Genomic DNA, 24,698 nt, shown 5'->3' on the forward strand with positions numbered 1-24,698 from the left:
CAACGTAGCTTGAGGGGCAGAGCATACGAAGCTGTCAGTAGCAGGCTATTGCACGCATCTAATGTCAACGGAATTATGACAACGCTTAAGATGCTGTTCGGCCAGCCACCAGTGTCGGAAACTTTTGTGCAACAGTGGATGCGTGTGGGGTTGAAGAATATTTTTATAATATTACCTTTCTTCACCAACTAGTTAGTAAGCTACCCAAGTAACCGAAAGTTTAGATAAATCTTGAAGCTATAACTTTTAAGTTCATATGAAGTTCAAACAAGGTTTCTTGGAACTTTCATGCACTTTCATGATTAGAGGGGCCAAAGCTAGTGTTTGAGAAACTACAGGCTTCATAAAGTGCGACCTCCACTTGTTTGGCTGATTCAAGTACACTTAAAGTTCAGTCAAATTCTTTTTTACTACTGCTTGATTGATAAACATTCGAAGCTGAACTGTGTCCACTGAGAGCATACTAAACAGCATGACGGTTTACAAGAAGATTCATTGCATCCATCAAATGCCTCTGTTGGTGCCATGTAAGTTTGTTATTATTTTGTCAATTGTTCCTAAGCGAAACATTGATGTGATAGATTTTTCAAAAAAATAAAAAAGAATGGTTTATTCTATTATCGGCGCAAGAAACTGTTGCGTGAGTGAGAAGTAGAGAATGTGTCCGCTCCGAAAACTTCTGAGACAGGTAATATTATTTTAATAACATTGAAGTGAAATTATTGTTGTTTTTTTCAGAAGCAGAGAATGTTTGTTTCCAACTACCATGCTCTTCAACACATAAAAAATTACAGGAGGGTTGTGTGCAAAGCCACGATCGCAAGGTTGAAGTAGAATACTTTTACAAGGAAGATAACCCGGCTGCTTGCGTGTCAGTCATTTGTCGCAACTAGATGGCTCATGTGATGTCAGAATGAGTCAACTTTTCATTGAATGCATTTGCTAGTGCCCGCTATTGCACAGAGACTGCATTTCACCAAAGTGCCTCACTGCATTAGCTGCTATCGATGCTAATACGCGCTGGAACTGCTACGCTACCCGTAGTCATGACACAGTTGTGGCTGCTATCCGCTATCGCTGGTATCCACTGCACTGCTACTGCTGCTGCTAAGGGAGGACTGCTGTTGTCGCTGTCTGAAACTATTATGAGCGGCTTCGGCTGAAATATATAGGCCAAATAGCATATTCTAAATTGCAAGGTATATGATTCTGTCGACCGTGCTTGGGACGCAATCATATAACGACCAATCAGAGGTCGAATTTTTCGTTTTGACAAGACTGGACTATTTTCAATAGTACGATAGTTTGAACAATAAAATTACAATTATCTTCTTTTGGGAAGAATCTTAGAAGATTTTCCAGTCCATTGCTACAAGAACGAAGAGAATCTATCGAATACTAACCGATTTATTAGCATTTGAAATTGGACATATTTTTTACTTTTTTCGGTTTTGGATTTTCATTTCACATCCCTATGTAGCCGAACTTCCTGAGAGAAGTATTCTACTTCAAAAATTACTCCAGTCGAAAACTTCCGAGACATTACTGCTACATCACGAGTGCAAAATACTGTCGAATCAGAATCTGAGATTTGCCCCTCTGATGAATTCATAAGAAGCGGGTCGATAGCAGAACATGAAAATAGATTCGGAAATCATTCGAATTAAATCGGATCGTTGAACTTAGCCGAATGTTTTAAATTATGGGCATTAAAAACCAATCAGTCACATAGATCAATTAATTTGATTATGGAAATTATTAGATGAAAAACAAAATTCCTATTTATAAAAGCAGCAAATCTCAATTTTGGCCAGTACTGTTTAATATACATGAAATGCCCAAAGTTGCGCCAATGCCAGTTGCAATATTTTTTGGAAACAGTAAACCCACGAATGCTGACAAGTATTTACGACCTTGCGTCAACGAATCGAAGGAAATTTGTCTCTTCGGTGTACCAGTGAACAATCAAAATATAAAAGTTTCCTTGAGATGTTTCATATGTGATTCTCCTGCCCGCGCATTTATCAAAGGTAAGAATGTGATTGCGATACTATTTGTTGTGAATAATCAAGGTGCACTCCATTCGTCTAGGTGTCGTCAGTTTAAATTCGAAAAATGGATGCTTGAAATGCGTCTGCGAAGGAGAATATTCATATGACTCACGTACCGTTGTATTTAGGTCTATAAGAGCAAGCGCACCGGTGAGTTGCCATTTGAGTTGCTATTTTCACAACGCTGGCCGTTGCCATTTTGGATAGCAACCGATTTTCGCACCGGTCGTTGCTAATGGGGATTACCAATTCCACTATTTCTTTTTCACACCGGCAGTTGCCAATTTCTGAAGACCGTCACTAGCCAGCGTTGGCAAAATGTTTGTTTGTGATGTATTTCGCATATTTTTTGCGGATCTAGTAATAACCAACTTATCCGTCAGTCAATCGTTTCCGGAATGATCTACGTTCTTTCTACTTCATAAAATGTTCCCTCCATTTCACATAACTTTGTTTTAACTTTGTTTCCGTTCTCCCAAGTTATCGATAACATAATTCTTTTGCACGTTCTTTCTACTTCATAAAATGTTCCCTCCATTTCACATAACTTTGTTTTAACTCTGATTCCGTTCTCCCAAGTTATCGATAACATAATTCTTTTGCACATAAATACATAAATTTTTTCATCCTTATATGTTTATTTAAAGTAATTCCGTAAACTGGGCACGTCCCGCAACGTTGGCCTTAATGACTATTCTACTGAAAGCTGGCGAACTGTCATTAGTTGTATTCTGTATTTCATGCTGTCTCGGTTCCCACAGTTTGCTATTATTATTTGAAAATTTGCCGCCAAAAAGAACTTAAATATAGAACGCGTAAATTGTTTTCGATTATTTGATTGATTCTAGTGATGAAGAAAGTGATTTCGCAAAACAAATTTCCTTATACGCGATTAAGAAAATGGTTTTTGGAAAGATTCGGGGCGACTCTCAGCCTAGTAAATACCCAAAAAAAACGCCATACGGAGGAAGGTGCCATCCAGCGTTTTAACAACGGTAGATACCGATGACCATTTCCAACGCCGCTTTCGAACGCATCTTAGGTTGTTTTTGAAGATTGAAACAGCGGTAAAGGAGAAAAATGGTTTTTATACAACGACCGAACGAAACGGGAAAATAGTTGGTAATACTCCCGAGCAGATTTGCCCAAACCTTCCAGGTTTATTGAATAATATTGGCCAATCTTGTGAGGATTTGAGCTTTCCGCATCGTTTAGGTTGCAGACCAAAATGCCAACCAAAATGGTCATCTCAATAAAAAACCTGTACAAAATGTTTACCTGCCCGAAAATACACCCTGTGCAAAATTTCAGCTCAATCGGAAATAAAATTGAGTAGTGGTTCACGCCGACACTTGCGTCCTACGACGTGTTTAACAAGCGAGACTAAACACTTCGTCTTCCGAGGCCGACCAATTGAGTCCGCATTCAAAACACTCATCATCTTCGTAATATTATTACGAACATTCACTATCGAGCACAAAAAAAAACAACAGTTTGACATTTCATCAAATAGCAACGATTCGGCTCGTTGCTATCGCGTTGCCAAATTTAATAACTCGCTACTACCCGAGGTGGGGAATGCTATTTCCCAAACCAACATAGCAACGCCCGGTGCGGTTGCCGCGTTATGGTGGGAGTTGCCAAACTAGCTTTAGAAACTTCAATTTAGCCACTGGTGGGCTTGCTCTAAACAGTGATGAAAGGACTAATAAAGCATTCAGAATGAATGCATACAATCGCCATTATAAAGCAGTAACCCCGTTGATAGAAATTCCAAATTTTGATTTAATTGATGATGTGATTGTTTCGGATCGACTGCACTTGATTGATTTGGGAGTTATGAAGCAACTACTATTAGGTTGGAGCGATGGTTCACTTGGATTCAAAACAAAGTTGTCCTCTCAGCAGATCAATCAAATATCCTTGATGCTGCAAGAAATACATCTTCCTTCAGAAATCCACAGAAAAGTCCGTGGCCTTGACTGTTTGTCGTTTTGGAAAGCGTCCGAGTTCAGTAGTTTTCTTCACTACGCGACGATGACGATGCCTATCAGCATTTTCTCTTATTCTATTGCTCAATAACAAGGTAGTCTACAGAAGTCAAAGTAGTCTCGCAGTGGTATAATGTCCCCAACAAGGAAAAAAAGTCTACAGAAGTTTATAAGCATAACTGGCATGTTGCAGAAAAAATGTTAGAAAAATTCGTTCAACAATATATGGAAATATACGGAAAACAGTATCTTACAAGCAGTGGTGGGCACCATTCCGCTAATTCGCTAATTAGCGACGCTAAAATTCAGTTAGCGATTTCGCTAATTTTTGAGCTGGTTAGCGAAACTGTTAGCGTCGCTAGAATTCTGGCCTTCGAAACGCTAATCGCCAATTCGCTAAATTTTGTAGAGAAGCGACAATAGAAATATTTAGAAAAACTGGGAATTGCTGATGGCGTACGTAAATTGCTTCGAAAGATGAACATACTTTAATGCGAAACTTACGTTTGTCAGTTTTTTACCCTAGAATAGAGTTCCAGTTATCGTACAAGCCACAGGAGCATTTTGAAGAACAAGCACAAGGTCTAGATTGAATTTTCGGCACACCAAGAACTTTGGTAAATTGCAATGCGCTTGAAATTCTGACAACTTTGGTTCTACTTTTTCGATTCAGATAATAATTGAATTTCTATGAAAACATTCCTAAGAGTATCTATTTTCAATGCAAGCTAAATAACTTTTGTTATTCTTGTTTTTACAAAATCAAATATGAATACCGTTTCGTAAACCTCTTACTGTAAATAGCTTTAAAAAGTAATTGTTTCCGTTTGTTTAACCAAAAAAGATCAAAGTGGTCCAAATCCTACAAAACACGAGCAATAAATATGACTATTTATATATTAAAAAGTTAGCGATTAGCGAAAGTTCCGCTAATGTGGATTTAGCGTTTAGCGTTTAGCGATTATCGAGCTAAATTTTCCGGTTAGCGACTTAGCGATTAGCGTCGCTAGATTTTCGATTAGCGGCGCCCACCACTGCTTACAAGTAACGTACACAATTTGCTGCACATCGTAGATGAAGTAAGGAAATTTGGATCATTAAACACTATTTCTGCTTACCCGTTCGAAAATGACTTTCAGCGCATTAAACATTTGCAAGTGGTAGACAAAAGTCTCGAACAAGCTATCAACAGATTATCGGAAATTCATTCACATGACTTCAACACACACCAATCAGGATCATGGAAACGACGATTTCCTTCAGTTAGAACAGCAAACATTAGTAACATTGTTATTGACATCAATGAAAACTTCATGTTGGACAAATCATTCCGAAACTCTTGGTTTCTTACGGACGAACAACAAATTGTATATTTCAAGAACATTACCAAATCACCCGACATAGTGATTTTTGGATATATACTTCATTCCAAAAGGGATTTTTTTACTTACCCATTTCGTTCATCCGTGTTGAATATATTTCTCGGAAATGTGGCAAGCTTGTCGACCACAACAATTCGTTTAACATGTAGTGATATCAGATGCTAGTTAGTATTAGTAAAATATGATGTTTATTATGTATTCATACCATTAGTACATACGTTAACTTAAATTAACTAATAAACTATTCTAAAATGGTTCATAAAAGTGTATTGGCAAAAGGTTTTGATATTACATAATACCACAGATAACAGACATCCAAGCTAATTTTGCTTCATGTGTAAAATGACGCAACGGTTTTTTAGCATGTCGCAATACGCAGTATGGTGGCGCTAAGAACACTTAGTGGTCAATGATTCGATAAAATCGATAGTTTTCCAGCTCTTATTGCAATAAGAAGCGTTGCCGTTTTTGTAGAAATTTTGAGCAGTCGTGATTTGTACATAATCGACAATTTTATTCAATCCCAGTTTATATTTGCGATAAATTTGTTTGTTTTAGTGTTGATATGAAAAAAAAATACACAAACCTCACAAAAACAGTGTTATATCGTTGCAAAAACAACGACTCTACCGCAGACAGACGTCCAAGCTGAGTTTCAAACTTGTGTAAATTTTTTTGTAATAGCAATCCGTAACCAGATCGCTACCAGTACCGCCAGCCTCGTGCACCATCGAAAAAAAATGTATTTTAGCGATAAGGTCACCAGGCGGCGCTAGTGTACAAGTGATTTATAACGCAATTTACTTTGAAAATTTACACGGAAATTTTGATTTTGTTCTTGCTTGGACGTCTGTCTGCGACTCTACTATTTGTGAGAATTTTCATGCGTCTGGCAGCTTTGACTATAATCCAGCGCTGCCATCACTAAAGTGGTTAAAGTCGCAAGTTGCAGAAAGATGTCGTTAGCATTCCAAACGAGTAAGAATTTGAAATCTTACACACGATTTCTGGAGTTTTTTGTTCTAGCTTGGATATCTGTTATCTGTGATAATACTTTCAAAATGCATGCGACTGACGTCTGAAAAACTTGTCGCAGATTGAGTATCCTTTATATGATTCGCATCTGTCTCACTGTAATCCGACTCACTGTTGATTTTGTTTTGGTTGTCAGCCTCAGCATTGTTACATTTGGGATTTCGTTTTCTCACATGGCGTGTGCTACGACGAGCACCCGAAGCGTTCAAACGCTTCAATGAGTTTTTAAGCTTCTTTTTGAAAAATGCAGCAAGTTTCACTTTCAACTTTCTGAAAAACCTCAAAAAAGTTTCGATGTGGCATTATTGCGGTTTTCGGACCTTTTCGACTCGCACCTGTCCAGGTACACATTGTTTGAAATTTTCTAGTTGAAGTAAATCCAATGCACAAACCATACGGTTGTCAGCTCAATCACCAGTAGCGTTCATATTCAGCCAATTAATCTTTAATTCAATGAAAATATAGGTTAGGCATTAGTGTCAGGAACCGTTAATCTTACCAATATATTTTTACGGGGGTTCGACTGTGACACTAAATTTGATTTTGTTTCGGCTTAGCAGTCTCAATGAAAACAGCGCTGATCTCTATGGGGTCATCGCCAACGTTTCGATCCGGTTGGTTGGGATCTTCATCAGGGCCTATTTCAAAATATGTATTCCATTACATGAAAAAAAAAACAGAAAATTGTACAGAAAATTACAATTACTATAACAAAACAGAAAAAACTCACTCGACACTAATCAGCTTGTACAGTTACAGAAAATATCGTACGTGTGGAAGTCAGGTTCGAAAGGGGGGGAATTGCACTGCGTCTGAAACATCTTTTCTAGCTCTATTCTCACTTTTTTAAATTTACTCTAACACTATAATATAATTGTTTTATTTTGCTAATTAGCGGCTGCTATTTGGGTTCAACTGTTTCCCGCAAAAGATGGTGTACGATGGGGGCTTGTGTTTGTGTTGGGGAGGGTGTTATTTAAAGTTGTGTGTTCGGTTCTACTCTTTTTCGACGACGCGTTCTTCATCTCTCTTCGATCTTTTATCGAGAGTAGGAGATTTGCGTACGCACAGCTTAGGTTGTCGGTGTCAGTCCGCTTCGACCTTAACACGCCAGCCATCCTCGACAGTGCCTACAAATCACAAGCTCTGCAAGTGTTGGAGATGTGCCACATCGCAACTACAACCAACACGGTCAACTATCGGACTGATTAGTGACTGATTAGTGTCGAGTGAGTTTTTTCTGTTTTGTTGTTAGCTAAATGTAATTTATGTACAATTTCCTATGTTTTTTTTATGTAATGGAATAAATTTTTTAAAATAGGCCCTGATGAAGATCCTAACTAACCGGATCGAAACGATGGCGATGACCCCATAGAGATCAGCGCTGTTTTTATTGAGACTGCTAAGCCGAAACAAAATCAAACTTACCAATACAGTTTTGAATGTTTCATCTTCCAATTTCGCTTCATGCTCGAATATTTGACTTGGTTCACTTATGGGTTCAAAGCAGAATGATTGTTTAGCTTCAGAATGTGTTGTTTTGAAGTTACTTCTTTCCATAGCATCCAAAATAAAATTGTTGGGGTTGAAATGTTTGCCACTCTTTTTCCGTGTAAAGTTGAATCCTGTACATCCGAGTCATATGGAATATGCTGGATTGCACTGGGAGAAATTACAATTGGTGACGCTCCTACCTTAGCCATCTCCGGTGGTGGCGAAAGATTAGAATTATCTTCATTAGGTACAGACGCATAAACCATTGTCGGCTGAGTTGTAGACCAAGGGTCTTGGGATTTTTGTTTACATAACTCAGTTTTGTGCATCATAAGAGATGAGGTATTGGATTGGGCAATCTCTTTGAAAGGTATTCTGCCCTTTAGCGTCTGTTGCAAATCAGATAACTGAAATTCTAAATTTGAACAAGTTGCCGTAACAGTTAAGATGTTTGATTGTACTGTTGGCTCCGATAGCGTAACATTCTCGCGTGAAGGCTGACACATATTTAAATCATCTTGCAATTGCGTTTTCTGATCGAGCAGCAACATATTTTGAAATTCATCTCGATTGTTTTGCTTCTTTTTTCTCTTTCGGATCGTACTTACATCAGACGATGATTCTCCCGACATTTCTTCTAGTATTTTCACAGCATTTTCGTAAGATAATATATTCTGCCTTTTAACTATACACTGAATTTTCAACCATGATTTTTTCGGAATGCTTTCTGCACAACGAAGCAACTTTGCTTGTTCTGTGCTACTTATAGCATTAGGCCACAAAACGGAATGGCCTGACTTCGAATTATTAATCCGTTTATCTGGAACAGCAGAAAGTTCCTTCTTGCCTCTAACGTCGGTGGTTTCGACTATCGCAAACGGCATCCTCATGAAAAAGTTTTGTTTCAGAATTGTAATCATGTTATTTATACTTATTTTATACCTTTTCCTTTCTTTATAATATAGAAATTTCATAATCCGCAAAATAAACTTTAGAGACTTTTATTTCGTCTTGCCGCCAGAACTTCTAAAGAAAAAAAAGATAAAAAAAGGTAAGTTATTCTCTCTTTAAAATTAATTGCAGCAAAAACGTGATGTTCTATAATTAGAATGCTGAGAATGCATGAAAACACATAGCATAACCATTCTTAACCATATACCTAAATATTTTTATTTTGTAATATTGAGAAAAAAAATATTTATTTTGAGGCTGTATAACCGGTATATCAGAGTGCATATCCTACATAGAGCGAACTTTCAAATTTTGTTGCATGTTTTTAGCGAAGCTGTTTAACACACTCTTCAACCATCCACCGAGAACTTGAAAGTTCGTTTACTTACTTAAAAATACAGCCGAACAACAGTCTATGCATTCGAACTTTTGGTTACTTGGGTACCGCCATCATTGAAATTAATCTGATGGTTAATCTACAGTCTTCCAGCTGTTGGCTGTATTCGTTGGCAGAAGTGCGAAATGAACTAAATACTACTAAACGGGGAACATCATTCGTTAACGCTCATTCTGAAGAACCATCTTCAAATTATCAGCCTGCTGTGCGATCAAGCGCAAACGTTACGCTCGAAAATTGTGCAGCCTGTAAAGGTAATTGTTACAGACGGTGTTATGAACAGATACGCAAAGAGTGAGGTCGAAAACTCCAAGTGAACCGTCAAATCGAGGCTTCAAGTGTGCAAAGTAAACAAACTCATGCGTGTTACTTTTCGTACAGAATGTGTGTTGTGATCAGTTTAAATTCTGTGAATCACGTGCAATTATGGTTCATGCTCATGTTATGCGTGATGCATTGGAAATAATTATAATTGTATGAACAAGCACTGAAACTCAGTAAAATATCCTTACAAAGTTTCGAAATTTCATTACACTTTCTAATGCGTATGAAAAGTCATGCGAAAATAAATGTGGTTGCCAGAATTGTTTGAAATAAAATATTAGCAAAGGGTTGCCATAGTTACTGCTTTTCTCTTTGCGTATCGCTTTATAACACAGTCTCTAGTAATTGTAAGTCACTCTCTAAATGTAAACCTCGATGTAAACGTTTTTTGGAGTTTTCACGCGAATCACGCTGGGCTACTGTTCGCGCTTTGGGCCTTTGTCGCAGATGTCTGCGCCGACACAAGGGATGATGCCAAGCCAAGGCTTGCGGAAAGAATGGTTGCGAATTGCTACATGGAAAGCACAGTTCAATCCATACATTTGCCTTTCTGGATAATGGCTTTGAACTCACACTTCTTGATAAAGCTCTGGCTGATGAGCTGCAACTTGAAGGAGAAAAGGCGCCATTATGTTTAAACTGGACAGGGGGAGCGAAACGCCGAGAAGAAGATTCGAAGAAGGTTATGCTGGAGTTTGCGGCGAAACACAACCCATCCAAAAGGTATAGCCTGCATAGAGTACGTACTGCCGATGAACTACTATTATCAGTGCCAACGTTAAATGTAGGAGAGCTTATTGTCCGTTATCACACCTTAAGAATCTTCCCATTGCTTCTTGCCAAAATATATGACCGAGAATTCTCATTGGAATGAAGGACCAACACCTCAGCCTGGTTCGAAAAAGTCGTGAAGGAGCCATGCATCAACCGATCGCAGTTATAACTCGACTCGGATGGACAGTGTGTGATGGAGGAGATCCAGATAACGCTGCTAACCTGACACCGACGGGCGGAGACTTGCATAAAACTGTAAAGCAATATTTCGCAATCGAAAGCTTGGGGATTGCACAGCCAAAAAGGATTTTTTGTTGTCCGAGAAAGAACAAGCTAAATCTCTGCTCACTACCCGCGCTGTACTTAAGGGGAATAGATACGAAACCGGCCTTCTTTGGCGATACGATAACGTTCGCCTGCCGGACAATCGTCCCACGGCTCTTAGACGACTACAATGCCTGAAAAAGCGTATGAATAAAGACCAGGAACTTACCAAAAAGTCAACGATTTAATCGTGAAGGGATATGCAGGAAAACTCTCCGAGGAAGAACTGAAAGAGACTGTGGTATTTACCGATTTTGCAGTCACTAACGTCAACAAACCCGGAAAAATCCGAATGGTGTGGGACGCTGCTGCTGCTTCTCATAGAGTTACACTCAACTCATTTACTTTGAAAGGTCCAGATCAACTTTGTGACTTGTTTGCGATACTGATTCAATTTCGTGAAGGTCGAATTGCTTTAACTGGAGACGTGCAGGAGATGTTTTTGCAGGTACTGATGCGTACCGAGGACCAACAGTGGCAGCGATTCTTGTGGTTCGATGAAGACGGCGCAGTAGCCGAGTACATTTTGCAGGTGATGTCCTTCGGAGCATGCTGTTTCCCTTGCAGTGCTCAGTTCGTTTAAAACGTAAATGCCGAACGCTTTAGAGATAAATATCAGGCTGCTGTCGAAGTGAGCACCTTCACTTACAAAATAGGATGGCATCGCTACGGCCGAGCATCGTAGAAGAACAACAATGTCCAACGAAAAGAGACATGCTGCGGATTTTAATATCCATGTTTGACCCACTTCGGCTCATTGCTCAATTTCTAATGCATCTCAAAATTTTGCTGGAAGACCTATGGCGCTCCGGTATCGATTGGGACGAACAAATCGATAACGTACTTTTTTCGAAATGGAAAACATGGATTCAAATTCGTCCACAAGTTGAAAATATCAGTATCCCTCGCTGCTATCAAGAGCAAATAAACCCTTTCTGTGACCCTGCTTAGCTTCACACTTTCGTTGACGCGGGCGAGAGCGGAATCGCTGCCGCAAGTTATTTGCGTTTCGTGCAAAAAGACAACGCATTGTACCGTTTAGTAGCCGCAAAAACAAAGGTCGCTCCATGTTCATCCCCCGGCTGGAACTCCACGCAGCGCTGGTGGGAGCAAGGTTATTCCAATTGGTATTAGAAGCCATAACAATCCGCAAATCTGCTCGTGTGTATTGGTCAGACTCGTAAGATGTATTACATTGGATTAATTCTGATCACCATATTCTAAATATGTTGCCTACCGTCACAGAACAGATATGCAACTTCGAACAAAACTCTGCAGCAAATCGGTGCCCAAGCTTTCGCATTCATTTTTTGCTGTTCCATCCTACATTGATTTTACAGTGCATCGTTCGAACAGTTCGCTCCAATAGTTTGAACATGCACCAACAAATTACTTTTTTTTGCTTCAATGACCAGGCAAAAAGGTGATCTTGAATAGTTGAATCTATCAAAATCAAGTTAAGGCAGGACCGCATTCAAGAGATTTTTAAAGCGGAAATTCAGTAACAATTCACAATCAACGTCAATAGAACGAATTAAACTAAAACCTTTCAACCATTCAAACATTGTTTAACATATTTTCTTGGATCGTACACCTCGCGACTGTTGAAACTATTTTTTAACCTGTTAGTTGATTTACTTGAATATTTTCGTTGGACTTGGAAACTAAATTTCTCGACCAATGACAATTTTGTTTTTCCTCGTACCGTTTTTTATACCTAACATTGCAAGTAATGCATATCAGACGCGCTATACACAGCACTGCTTACGACATTAGGTACAATGTAAAAAAATGATTGTCGTTAGTCAAGATATTCAGTTTTCAACTTGGGCAACAATGAAATTTATAAAAAAATATCTACATAAAAACCGTAGCACGTATGCGGGTGGTACTGTACGATTATCATGGAAAAGCACCCTCGCTATACCAGTACCGGGGAGAACAAAGGATTCTCTCGGAGAAAAAGCGGCGAGAGCTCATACAGTCCTTTTGTTGAATGAATGGAATATAAGCGTAATAAAATGTCCAGTGTAAAATGCGTTCTCTCCACCGCTAGATGCCGATACCTAAAATAGAGAGATTTTGTCTCATTTTTGGTTCTTCAGTTGAACAGATGTGCTACCGTGTCAGCGAAATTCTTGACACAACGGATATGAATGAATGGCGATACGTTCCCAGCAACCTTAATGTGGCAGATGACGCCACAAAGTGGAAATGGCCCCAAATTTCTCAAGCATTCGGAGAAACATTGGCCACTAAATGTGTTGAAAAATAAGCACAATGCAGAGTCAGAACTTCGACCAAGCGTGAATTCTCATTTCGTCACACCGGAGCAAGCAGTTTGCATCAGTAAATTCTTGAGTTGGGGACGATTAACCAAAGTTGTCGCTTTAGCTCGCCGGTTTGCTACCAATTGTATATTGAAGCGCCAGAAAAAACCGATCATGCTTGGACCTCCAACTAAACTCGAGCTATTACACACCGAATGCTACCTCATACGTCTAACTCAACAGGAAAAGTATCCAGACGAAGTGACACTGCTTCAAAGAACGCAACAGAGTGCGGAGCGACTAGCAACACCGATTCCTAAAACGAGTGAACTTCACCAAAAATCTCCATGGTTGGACCCCACTGGAATCATGAGGATGCGGGGGCGCATATCTGCTATAACTATCTGCTTGCTATTATGTAAACGAAGACGCTAGGCACCCTATATTACTTCCCCGTGACCACCACATCACCACGTTAATCATCGCACACTACTAAAATCATGAGACCGTGATAAACGAGATACGTCAGAAATACATTAATCCGAAAATTCGTATGACCTACGCAAAGGGGAGAAACAACTGCCAACGATGCAAAAACGACCGTGCTATGCCGCGAGTGCCAATCATGGCCGAATTGCTAGCAGCACGACTAGATGTATTCACACGTCCGTTTTCACATGTCGAAGTTGATTTTTCTGGACCATACGAAGTCTCGTCGGCCGTCGGGTTGAAAAACGATGGGGCATGCTTGCTTGCTACTTGCCTCACAGTTCGAGAAATCCACATCGTGGAGGTTCACTCCCTTAATACCGACTCATGTGTGATGGCAATCCGCAACTTAATTTGTCGGAGGGGTAATCCACAATCTTTCCACAGTGATCGCGGCACTAATTTTGTAGGAGCAAACAGGGAGCTCGACGGAGCAGAACACCTGGTCCGCTAGAATGAACTGATTTAAGAATTCGAAGATTCAGAGACCAGCTGGCAGTTCCTACCGTCTTTCTCTCCCCACATGGGTGGCTGCTGGGAACGTTTGATTGGAAGCGTCAAGAAAAATCTTATGACGATATTGCCACTGCGAAAATTTTCAGATCAGGTTTTGCGGAATCTGTTCGCTGAGATAGAAAATATCATTAACTCTCATCCGTTGACACATGTGCCAACCGATGATGATTCAGCTCCCGCCTTAACGCCCAACCACTTCCTGCTTGGGTCATCTAACGGGACGAAGCCATTGAGCACCGTTGATGATAGTGGAGCAGTACTGCGCTGGCGGTTATCGCAAGTCCAAGCGAATTGCTTTTGGAAACGCTGGACAAGCGACTAGTTGCCCGAAATAACAAATAGAACCAACCAAATGGTTTACTAACACAAAGCCTATCCAAAAAGATGACGTGGTGATAATAGTCGATCCGAAACTACCCCGAAATTGTTGGCCGAAGGACAAAATCATCAGCACTCAGCCTGGACGAGACGGTCAACCCAGATCAGCTACGGTGAGAACATCAACCGGGATCTACGAGCGACCTGTAGCTAAGTTGGCCGTGCTAGACGTGTTACGCGGAGACTAGTAAACTGGTTAGGCAGCCAGCGTACTTGGGGGGAATGTTGGCTATTTTACGCCAGCGCGTCCCACTGTGCGTAACTTGCATGCCAGCCGCTCGCAAGCGATAGCTCAAAGGGGAGGAAGTAAGTCTCCCACTGTCAGTCAAGTCATCTGCACGCTCGTAAATAATAACTCATGAACTGAGCAACTCTGACTCAGTTTAGAACGATGTTCGTAGACGTCAAAAAATGAGTAGAAGTCCTTTTTGATTTTGAGTAACTTTGACTCACTTTTTGGGTTCCCTTCATATAACTTCTTTCTGAGTAACGTCACATATAACGACGTCCATTTTGAAAGATGATTACGATGTGCATCAGTTTGTGGCAAAAGTTTTTTAATTGTGTGCGCCTCAGATGGCATTATAACTGTTTACTTTTATTACAAGGTAATTGTTGATGAACATGTGGTGTCGTTTATTGGCCGTGGCGGATTTCTAGCCAGTAATGAAACTGAACTGTACCCAAAAAATGAGTAATGTCGTACTCAGATTTTGAGTAATAATGACTCATTTTAAAGACGCCTAGTGTTACTCAGTTTTGAGTATTTGTGGAGTTACTCAATTTAAGAGTTGTTCCACTTTTTACGAAAATGCGTCAAATGTTACTCATTTTAGAGTTATTATTTACGAGCGTGTGAAGTCAGCAAGCTGTCAGATAGGAGTTGTTGCAAGTCATGTGAAAAGATCGAAAGTGATTGCGCGTTAATTTTAGATTTTTTTATTTCTCAAAAAGCTATTGGGATTAAAAGTTACAACTAGAATATTAATGTACTTAAGCCTTAAGGTAATGCTAAAATTGATTTCTATTTAAACCTAAATTAAAAGGAAATATGGATAGGAACACTTACGAATAGAACCGAGATTTCTACTTTTTTTTTGTTTGCTCTAAAACACATGCGCTAAGCTAAATCCAATTCTAATTCAAATAATTATAATTTTTAAATAACTTAACTCTAAGGTGTAGTACGGACTGGAAGAACGTTAGGTATTAAAGTACATATCACGAGTTTTTTACGGGAAGAATCAATTACGGGAAAATACTAAACGTAAGTCTATCTCAACTAATAATTGTTAACCTCAATTAGTATTGAATTTGTAACTTAGAGCTATTATAAACCTTACAGGAAAATAATAATCCCCTTTAGGGAACATCCATAAATGACGTAGCTTTTTAAAGGTTTTTTGACCCCCTCCTTCCCCATCGTAGCATTTCGTCACAAAGTCAGGACCCCCCTCTAGATAATTACGTAGCTTTATACAAACCCCCCCCCACATGATAATTTTTTTTGCAAATTTCATTATTCAAAACATACCTTGAGTCATGAATGAACAAGAAAAGAAAAAAGAAAAGGAAGTAATATAAATGACCCTAAACAGACAAAACAGTGATAAAAAAGAACAAATAGAAAAAATCCAATTTTTTTTCTTAGTTTCATGTTTGCTACGTAGCTTGGCTTGAACCCCCACCCTCCCTCTGGTCACATTTCGTCACAAAACTGCAAACATCTCCCTCCCCCCTCAAATTCTACGTCATTCATGAATGTTCCCTTATCAATAAATCCTACACGATAAGAGTCGAAACCCCATTAATGGGTACTTTTTCAACCATTTCGCCAAAAAGTGAACCAACCAATTTAGTGGGTAAACTCGATTTACCCATTAACGGGTAAACCGATTAAACGTCAAAAAACTGGGTACAAAATCACTCATTTTGAGAAATGAATTTTCTCAAGGAAATGGGTGAAATTTTGCCCATTATTAAATAAACAGAAACTTTGTGATTATCACACAAAAAAATGAAAAGAAGTGAAAGTGGAATCAATTATTTTTAATTATTTGCAAAAATGAATCTTATTTACGAAAACAGGAGTATTTTATCTGCTATCATCAATTGTCAGAATCGCTTTTCTCTGCAACAAAGCCAATACCAGACGGATAGTGAACATTCTAGACCTAATATAAAAAAAATCTCACATTGTAAAATTCAATACTTGATATAACATACTGCTTATCTTGCAACTTCTTAAACGACGCAGAATCGAATCTCTTTTAAAGTCCTTCCATGGCAATTGTTGACAAATAATAAACAAAACATATCGTAGAAGTAACGCGTGCGAACAAATCGACAGAGCAAACTGATTATAAGAGTGCAATTTATGTTCAGTGTATCATTTTTTTTTGACTGTCTTATCCCTCCATATGAAAACCTTGTTAACACTGCTGGCAACCTAAATGACAGTTTCAATTTCCTCTTTAGTTCAAGACACCATCTTGTAGCAAAAGTCTGAATAATACACACACGTTTCTTTAGTTGTTGAATTCGAGTAGCCTTTTTCTAATCCGAAATCTCTTTCCTCCCATAGGTTATGGGCCCTGGAACGAATCCTGGACGCGTACCGGTTGTATCAAGTGGATTCCGGTCGTCGTGTCGTGAAATAATCGTGAAATGGGGGAACGTGAGAAAGAGGAGTGCTACCGCGTCGCGCTGTTCGATGGGGCCAACTTCCCAGCCTGGAAGTTTTGGATGCTCACACTGCTAGATGAGCACGATCTGGTGCAATGTGTGGAGACCGAGATCGATGATGTGCCGGGGTTGAAAATTGAGGATGGTTTGTCGAATGCCGTGAAGCTAGAGCGCGAAAAAACCCGAAAAGAGAGGCTGAAGAAAGATAAAAAGTGTAAAACGATGATAGTGTCCCGGATCCATGATGATCAGTTGGAACATTTGCAAGGGCGTGATACACCGAAACAAATGTGGGATTCATTAGTGAAAATATTCGAACGTAAAAGCGGGCAATGTATGTAGTTTTTCGAGAATGCGAAAATGAACGGGAATAGAAGGTGTGACTTTTAGGCTTAAAAAATTTTTTGCAGTTCATCATGGCATGCTGGGATACGGGAACAGAATAGTAGAGGGTGATTCGACTTTGGCTTAGAATGAGTTATACCTTTCCCAGTAGTTTAATTAGCCAAAACACCTTGCCAGAGACAACGGAGATTGCGGGTTCGAGTCCCGTCTGGACGAGGGAAAAAATTTTCTAAGCCTAAAAGTCACACCTTCTATTCCCGTTCATTTTCGCATTTTTGAAAAACTACATACATTGCCCGCTTTACTAAACTTAAAAAAATGTAAGTCATATGACAAAAATGAAATTAGTTCTTAAAGTCTAAAATGTAGACTATCAAAAAACTATAACATGGTGACTAGGCACTATTTCGTCCTGACCGCTCTATGTTATAGATTATTTGGCAGTCTACTGTTTAGCGCTCTCGCTAATAGTTTACGCTTTTTACGTTATAGTTCATACTTTTTAAAAGAATTGTTTTTTATTTTCCATAAAAACTACGACATAGAAATCTATCACGTCTGCCAGAGGAAACTATGCCACTGTGCATCGTGTGGCAGCACTTTTAGTCGAAATGTACAATGTCCCTAGTTTTTATGTTTAGTTTAATTATAACTAACTTTATAACTAATCTGTAGTTCGAAGCTAGAGATGTCAAGGTTGGAAGCGATTCAAGCATTGGTGGCTGATTTCGGTACCATATCAGCATATGTGCCTTCAGTTATTTCTACTTCAACAAAACGCAAAATGCTGTCAGCTTAGTCTGGGATGGTTTATTACGAGCCACGCCAAACACGTTTGGATCCCCAACACCCGGTTTCCTAAAAGTAGAAATTCAATGATTGGCAATTACTACTTGTCACTCTTACAAATTACCTTTAGGTGTACCAAAAGTATGTTTATACCACTACGCTTCATAATGAGTTTCCGATGGTCTTTTGCTCTCAGTATTGTGTGGATGGGAAATGTAATTCTTCTTTATATCAAACGTATTCCGCACACTATGCGTAGTTGTTCTTATTATATATTAACCTTGGCTAGGTGACACAGCCCTGCCGCTCGTATTTCGCTCGTCTTTAGCTTTCGTCCAACCCTGCATCGTCCGACCCAATCTCGCACTGCGTTGTCTCTGCCTCTTTCGCATCCTGACAGCAGTAAAGGTAAGACGTGCGTTCCGCAGTTCAAGAAAGAATCAGCCCAAAATGGCTGGTCTCTTGGTAGCCGAAATTGCACATTGGCGATCCTGCCAGGAGCTGATATTTTCAGTTTGAAAACAATTCGGAATTTGTTTTTCTTGCCACCTGTAGACCAGCCTTTCGGGGGTTGCATTGTTGTATTGGGAACATTCAGTAATGTAAGCCAAACGGTAAAATGAAGAACCTGGAGAAAATGCTTTTTTTCGTTCAGTGATAAAGTGTGAAGATTTTTTTCTCTCAGTTCTCTCAGTGGAGTAAAATTAAAAATAGTGCGTTCACCGGTAGTAAGAAATTTAGCTTGTTTACTTGATGTTTTTCATCACAATCCTAATTTCGCGGGTTTATTGAAGTGTTGCTCTTTTAAATGCAGCAGGAGTGTGTTGTGATAAAATGGAAGTTCGGTAGCGGATCGGGACGACCGCGTTTCGAGCCTCGAAGGCGGATCGGGACGACCGCGTTTTTGTTCAGGTAGCGGATCGAGGCAACCGCGATGGCTAAAACGAAGAAATTGGTAGCGGATCGAGACGACCGCGTCAGCCAAGAGTGATAATTCAGTACGGAAGCGGATCGGGACGACCGCGTGGTGTAAGCATGGCAGCGGATCGAGACGACCGCGCGGAGGAGGCAACTAATTTGGAAGCTGATTGAAACAACAGCTAACAGCTTATCAACAAATGATTCATTTATTTTCCTTTTCCCTGATTTATTAGTTTTCCGGTAATTTAGATGCGATTTTATGAGTGCTGTAAAGTTAGAAAACGTTGACTTACATTACTGGCAGATGAAACTATGAAAAGGAAAGTAATAATGGCTAACTGTTAAACGTATTGTCGGGTCCTATCCGAATTCTTACAGGTCAACTCAAACTCTAAAATTTGTTATCCAAAATGGCTGAAGGAAGATATGTGCGGGCTCCCGACTTTTTGGATGATCCCGAAGAGTTCGAGAATGTACCGTCAGACGACGAGTACGGAAACGACGAATCGGAAGGACGGCAGAACACGAACGAATGCGAGAGCGATGGTGGAAATTCTGATTGCGAAGAAGAATTTGGCAATGTCGAGAGGTCGACTGCCATGATAGATGGCAAAGAGAATCGCGATTCAACCAAGCCCGTTAACAACGCCAGAGGTGATTTGGGCACAGAACACCCGACAGTGCAAAGTGAGAATCACGAATGGCACAACCGCATGAAGCAGCTGTGAGAGATACTAAACCAGTTAGTGAGAGTACTTGATTCCGGCTACGCACCCGGAACAGTTGGAACCAACGCGGATTCACATGAAAATGACCGCAGCTGGAACGCCGTCAATGTGAACGCTGGAGCATCGACGAGCACAGGGAATTTTCGATGGGAAAATATCCAACCATTCCCTGATAACGTCTCAGCTAACAGAATGTGGGAGCAATGGGCTCGGTTCATCGATAGATTCGAGATTGCCGTATCTCTTTCCAACATAAATGATCCGGTGAAGCGTTCACAAATCCTGTTTTTATCAATGGGGGACAAATTACAAGGCATAACACTAGCTGCACGACTCCGGCCGACCTTGGAAGATCCTCACTGTTATGACAAATTTGTGAAGAACATCGAAGCCTACTTACGTTCAATGGTGGACGTAACAGCCGAACATGAAGCATTTACTAACATGAGCCAGGAGCCGAATGAACCTACGATCACATTTCACGCTCGCCTAATGGAGAGCGTCTTTGTGGCTACAGCACCGCCGATCAGGACCAGTTCATTCGGGCTCAATTGTTGAAAGGGATGCGCAATAAAGATTTGGTTAAATCGGCACGAACCTATGGATATGAAACACTCTTCATCGTCCAATCTGCTACTCGAGGCGAGGCATACGCAGCTGAAGCAGCTCAACCGGAACCCTCACAAGCACTAGCGGTTACCCGAAATCATCAACGAACTTCTGATGAAAGCCAACGTTGGAAACGGAAGCACGAAGAAATGGCCGGCAGATGGGCGCACTCTAAGAGGCCGGAGAGGGATGAAAGCCGAAACCATGGTTAGGACGTCGATCACGTTGTTCTAAATGCAATCGTCTCGTTCATAAATTTGGATCGTGTCCGGCCATCAATTGTAACTGCAATAAGTGTGACGCGCGTGGTCACTTCGCTATAGTTTGCCGGAAAAAGGATACCAACCACTGGGAAGCTGAGCGGAAGCCCTCGTCACAACAGATGCGCGATGAGAACGATGGAAAGGTAAATCTACGATCTACGATGAGTATTAGAATCGATTCCTTTTGATTTTCCTTTATGAATAATACAAATATTAAACGAAATAATTTATAATGCCAGTTTTGAAATACAACGCAGTACTCTTAAATTACTAAAACTATTTTTATTGATACTGATACTCTTCTAGGAAATAAACACGATTTCTCTGGCAGATACATTAGTCGACTGTCGAGTGGGATCATCGAATCCAATCTGTTTTTTAATCGATTCTGGTTCAGATGTCAATACAATTGGTGGGGATGACTGGATCAAACTTAAAAATGAGTTTACCTCGGGATGTGCTAAGCTAGACCTTATCCGTGAATCGAGTAATAGCGACCTACGATCCTACGCGTCCAGAAGTCCCGTTGCTATTGAATGTGCGTTCAAGGCACTGATTGCAGTAGTAGGAAGCTGTAAACCAGCGATCATGACAGAATTTCACGTCATAAACCAAGGTTCTCGCTCTCTCTTAAGCCGGTCTACTGCTAGCGATCTGGGTCTGGTGAAAGTTGGAGTTGACGTGAACAGCTGCGAGAAAATCAAGCAAAATACGGAGTTCCCCAAAGTTCCTGGAGTCTCGATCAAATTTAGTGTTGATGCGTCTGTTCCGCCAGCTAAAAATGCGTACTATAACGTTCCTGCCGCCTACAGGGAAAGCGCAAAAACAAGGCTACGAGAAATGCAAGAACAAGGCATCATCGAACGCGTGAGATCGGCCCCCGACTGGATGAGCGGTATGTCGGCAGTAGCTAAGGGTAAAGACGATTTTCGGTTGGTCGTCAACATGCGGGCGCCGAACCGCGCAATCAAAAGGGAATATTATATTAAAGGGAACCATCTTTGAACGAGATGCGAATAAAACTCCACGGGGCAAAATACTTTGCGAAGCTTGTCTTATCAAACGCTTTTTACCACTTGGAACTTGACGAGAAATCTAAGGATCTCACGACCTTCCTGACAGAAAACGGAATGTTCTGATTTACTCGCCTGATGTTTGGAGTGAATTGCGCCCCGGAAAATTTTCAGCGTGAAATGTCGAGGATACTAGGGGGAGTAGACAACATCATTGTATACATTGACGACATTCTCATGTTTGCGAAGAGCCTGGAGCAACTTCGAAATACGGTGGCTCACGTGTTGAGAATTCTAAGGGAAAACAACCTAACCTTGAATCATGATAAATGCGAATTTGATAAGACCCAGATCAGATGGTTAGGTCACGAGCTGAGTGAACGTGGATTCAATATCAATGAAGGAAAGATAAAGGATATTCGAAGATTCAGACAGCCTAATACCATCTCCGAGGGAGCTCTAAGGAGTTTCTTGGGACTCGCTTCCTTTTTTAGCCCTTATATCCAAGGGTTCGCAGATATTGCGAGTCCACTGTGGGCTCTTACGAATAGTTCAATAACATGGACCTGGAATAAAGAACACACGAAAGCTTTTGAACATTTGAAGCATCAAATTGCCCAGTGTACGACATCTCTCGGCTACTTTTCGGACCACGATACAACGGTTCTATACACGGATGCCTCACCTCATGCACTAGGCGCTGTCCTCGTCCAGGATGATAACCAAAATCCCCCCCGCATCATAAGTTTTGCGTCAAAATCGTTGACCTCCACTGAAAAAAAGTACCCGCAAAACCAGCGCGAAGCTCTAGCTGCGGTATGGGCTGTCGAGCATTTTAGTTACTTCTTATTAGGGAGGCCCTTTACCCTCCGTACCGACGCACAAGGATTCACGTTTATATTAACCCTTTTCCGCTCATGGTGACTCTAGAGCACCAAGAATTATAATCATCATATCTTGACATAAAATAGTTTGTTGTGCTTACGATTGTTCCATAAACTTTTATATGCTGCTTCAGAGCATCACTGGGCATTTTCTTCAAAATACTACAGTTGACAGTAATTTAGATAGTCTACAAAGTGTTCAGCTTGAATTTTCTCGTGAAGCTATAAATTTTAATGATAAACCTTGTGAGCGGGAGAGGGTTAAACAGATCCCGAGAAGATACCAAACGAGCGTTGAACCGCGCAAATGGATGGGCCCTTAGGCTGAGCCCATATAATTTTCAAGCAGAATACATACGGGGTCGAGAAAATATAGCCGACCCGTCTTCTCGGCTCTATGAAGGAAACGATAAGCCATTTGACGAACGGGTTAGTCCATGGGAGATTGCTTCCCTAGAAGTGAATAAAATCGGATTTTTAACCGAGAAAGAGATTGAGCCACAAAGAAGGATGAGCAACTTATGGAGGTACTTATTAATGTGTTGTTCGCTATTTATGATCAAATTAAAATTCTATACTCGACAGGTTATAGACGCTTTAGAAACCGACGATTGGCCAAGACACTTGAAACAATTCCGTATTCTGAGTAGCGACTTGTCCATGCGGGGAAATCTGCTGGTTAAAACGGGCCGAGCAACAATACCCGAAAGTCTACGCAAGAAAACCCTTAGCATTGCTCATGAGGGTCATCCGTAGATCGCGAAATTCAAAATTATCTTAAGAGAGCGGGTGTGGTGGCCTGGTATGACGAAACATGCGGAAGAATGGGCGAAGTCATGCCCTGTTTGCGCAATCAACGGTAAACCCGAGAGGCCAACCCACATGGCACGAGTATTCGCTCCACATGCGGTATGGGAGACCATCGCCTTAGATTTTAATGGCCCTTACTCAAAATTCGGTGGAATATCGGTGCTGGTTGATGAGGACTATCGTTCTAGATATGTAATCACCAAGCCAGTGAAGTCCACGAGTTTTGAGAACACTCGAAAGATCTTGGAGGAGGTGTTCGAAAAAGAAGGTTTCCCAGATAACATAAAGTCGGACAACGGTCCCCCCTTCAACGAAGAGGACTATAGGCAATACTGTCTCGAACGCGGAATAAACGCCATTTTTTCGACACCCTTATACCCCCAGCAAAACAGTCTGGCTGAGAGCTGCATGAAGCTGGTAAACAAAGCAATGACCGTGGCGGCTACAAGTGGATCAGGCTATGGAGAAGAGTTGGATGCGGCAATTCATGCGTATAACGCTGCAGCACATTTCGTTACAGGTATTCCACCAGAAGAGGTGATGACGGGTAGAAAAATTAGACGGGGTCTCCCTCTGATTTATCGCGGGAAAGCAGCCTTCGATGACAACGCGAGAGATCATAAATCTAAAATAGACGCAAAAGTACGAGAGGACGCACGGCGAGGTGCCCGTCAATGCCGCATTAAGCCAGAGGACACAGTGGTCGTAGAACGACAGGTCCGTTCAAAAGGGGAGCCAAGGTTCGACCCTCGTAGGTATACGGTGACAGAGGAACGGAATGGCATGCTGGTTTTGAGCGACGAAAACGGTCAACCAGGAAGGTTTCCCGTTGGCGACACTCCGAAGATAATGACATCCTTCCAGAATGTTCGGTAGACCAGGACTTTACTCCACAGCCATCGCTGGTGGAAAATCCTCACCCTAGCGTTGCTGAACGCCCAACTCGAGCGAAAAGAACTCCCGAATACTTAAAAAACTACATAAGAGTTGTTGAGGATGAACCAATATAATATCAAACATGTTGAAGATGCGGTTTTAATCATAAAATCGAAAACTTCTTAGATGATTTAGTCCTAAGTTTCCCGTCTTTTTTGGGAGAGGGGTAATGTGTGGATGGGAAATGTAATTCTTCTTTATATCAAACGTATTCTGCACACTATGCGTAGTTGTTCTTATTATATATTAACCTTGGCTAGGTGACACAGCCCTGCCGCTCGTATTTCGCTCGTCTTTAGCTTTCGTCCAACCCTGCATCGTCCGACCCAATCTCGCACT

At 40.8% G+C, this 24,698-nt stretch overlaps 2 protein-coding genes across 2 annotated transcripts in view; both read left to right on the plus strand.

Annotated features, from left to right (window-relative positions):
* Nucleotides 1–18,447, plus strand: part of LOC129719178 (endoribonuclease Dcr-1) — a 154,240-nt gene extending 135,793 nt beyond the window's left edge. Inside the window, exon 11 of the mRNA XM_055670667.1 lies at nucleotides 16,961–18,447. Within this exon, the coding sequence (XP_055526642.1) occupies nucleotides 16,961–17,137 (177 nt within the window). The 3' untranslated portion in view covers nucleotides 17,138–18,447. The remainder of the gene's footprint in view (nucleotides 1–16,960) is intronic.
* A 4,970-nt stretch (nucleotides 18,448–23,417) lies between these two features.
* Nucleotides 23,418–24,299, plus strand: LOC129716870 (uncharacterized protein K02A2.6-like). The gene has a single exon (XM_055666713.1). The coding sequence runs from the start codon at nucleotides 23,418–23,420 to the stop codon at nucleotides 24,297–24,299; it is 882 nt and encodes a 293-aa protein (XP_055522688.1).
* The last annotated feature ends 399 nt before the right edge of the window (nucleotides 24,300–24,698 follow it).

Source organism: Wyeomyia smithii, chromosome 1 (genome assembly GCF_029784165.1).
Source record: "Wyeomyia smithii strain HCP4-BCI-WySm-NY-G18 chromosome 1, ASM2978416v1, whole genome shotgun sequence".
NCBI classification, from domain to species: Eukaryota; Metazoa; Arthropoda; class Insecta; order Diptera; family Culicidae; genus Wyeomyia; species Wyeomyia smithii.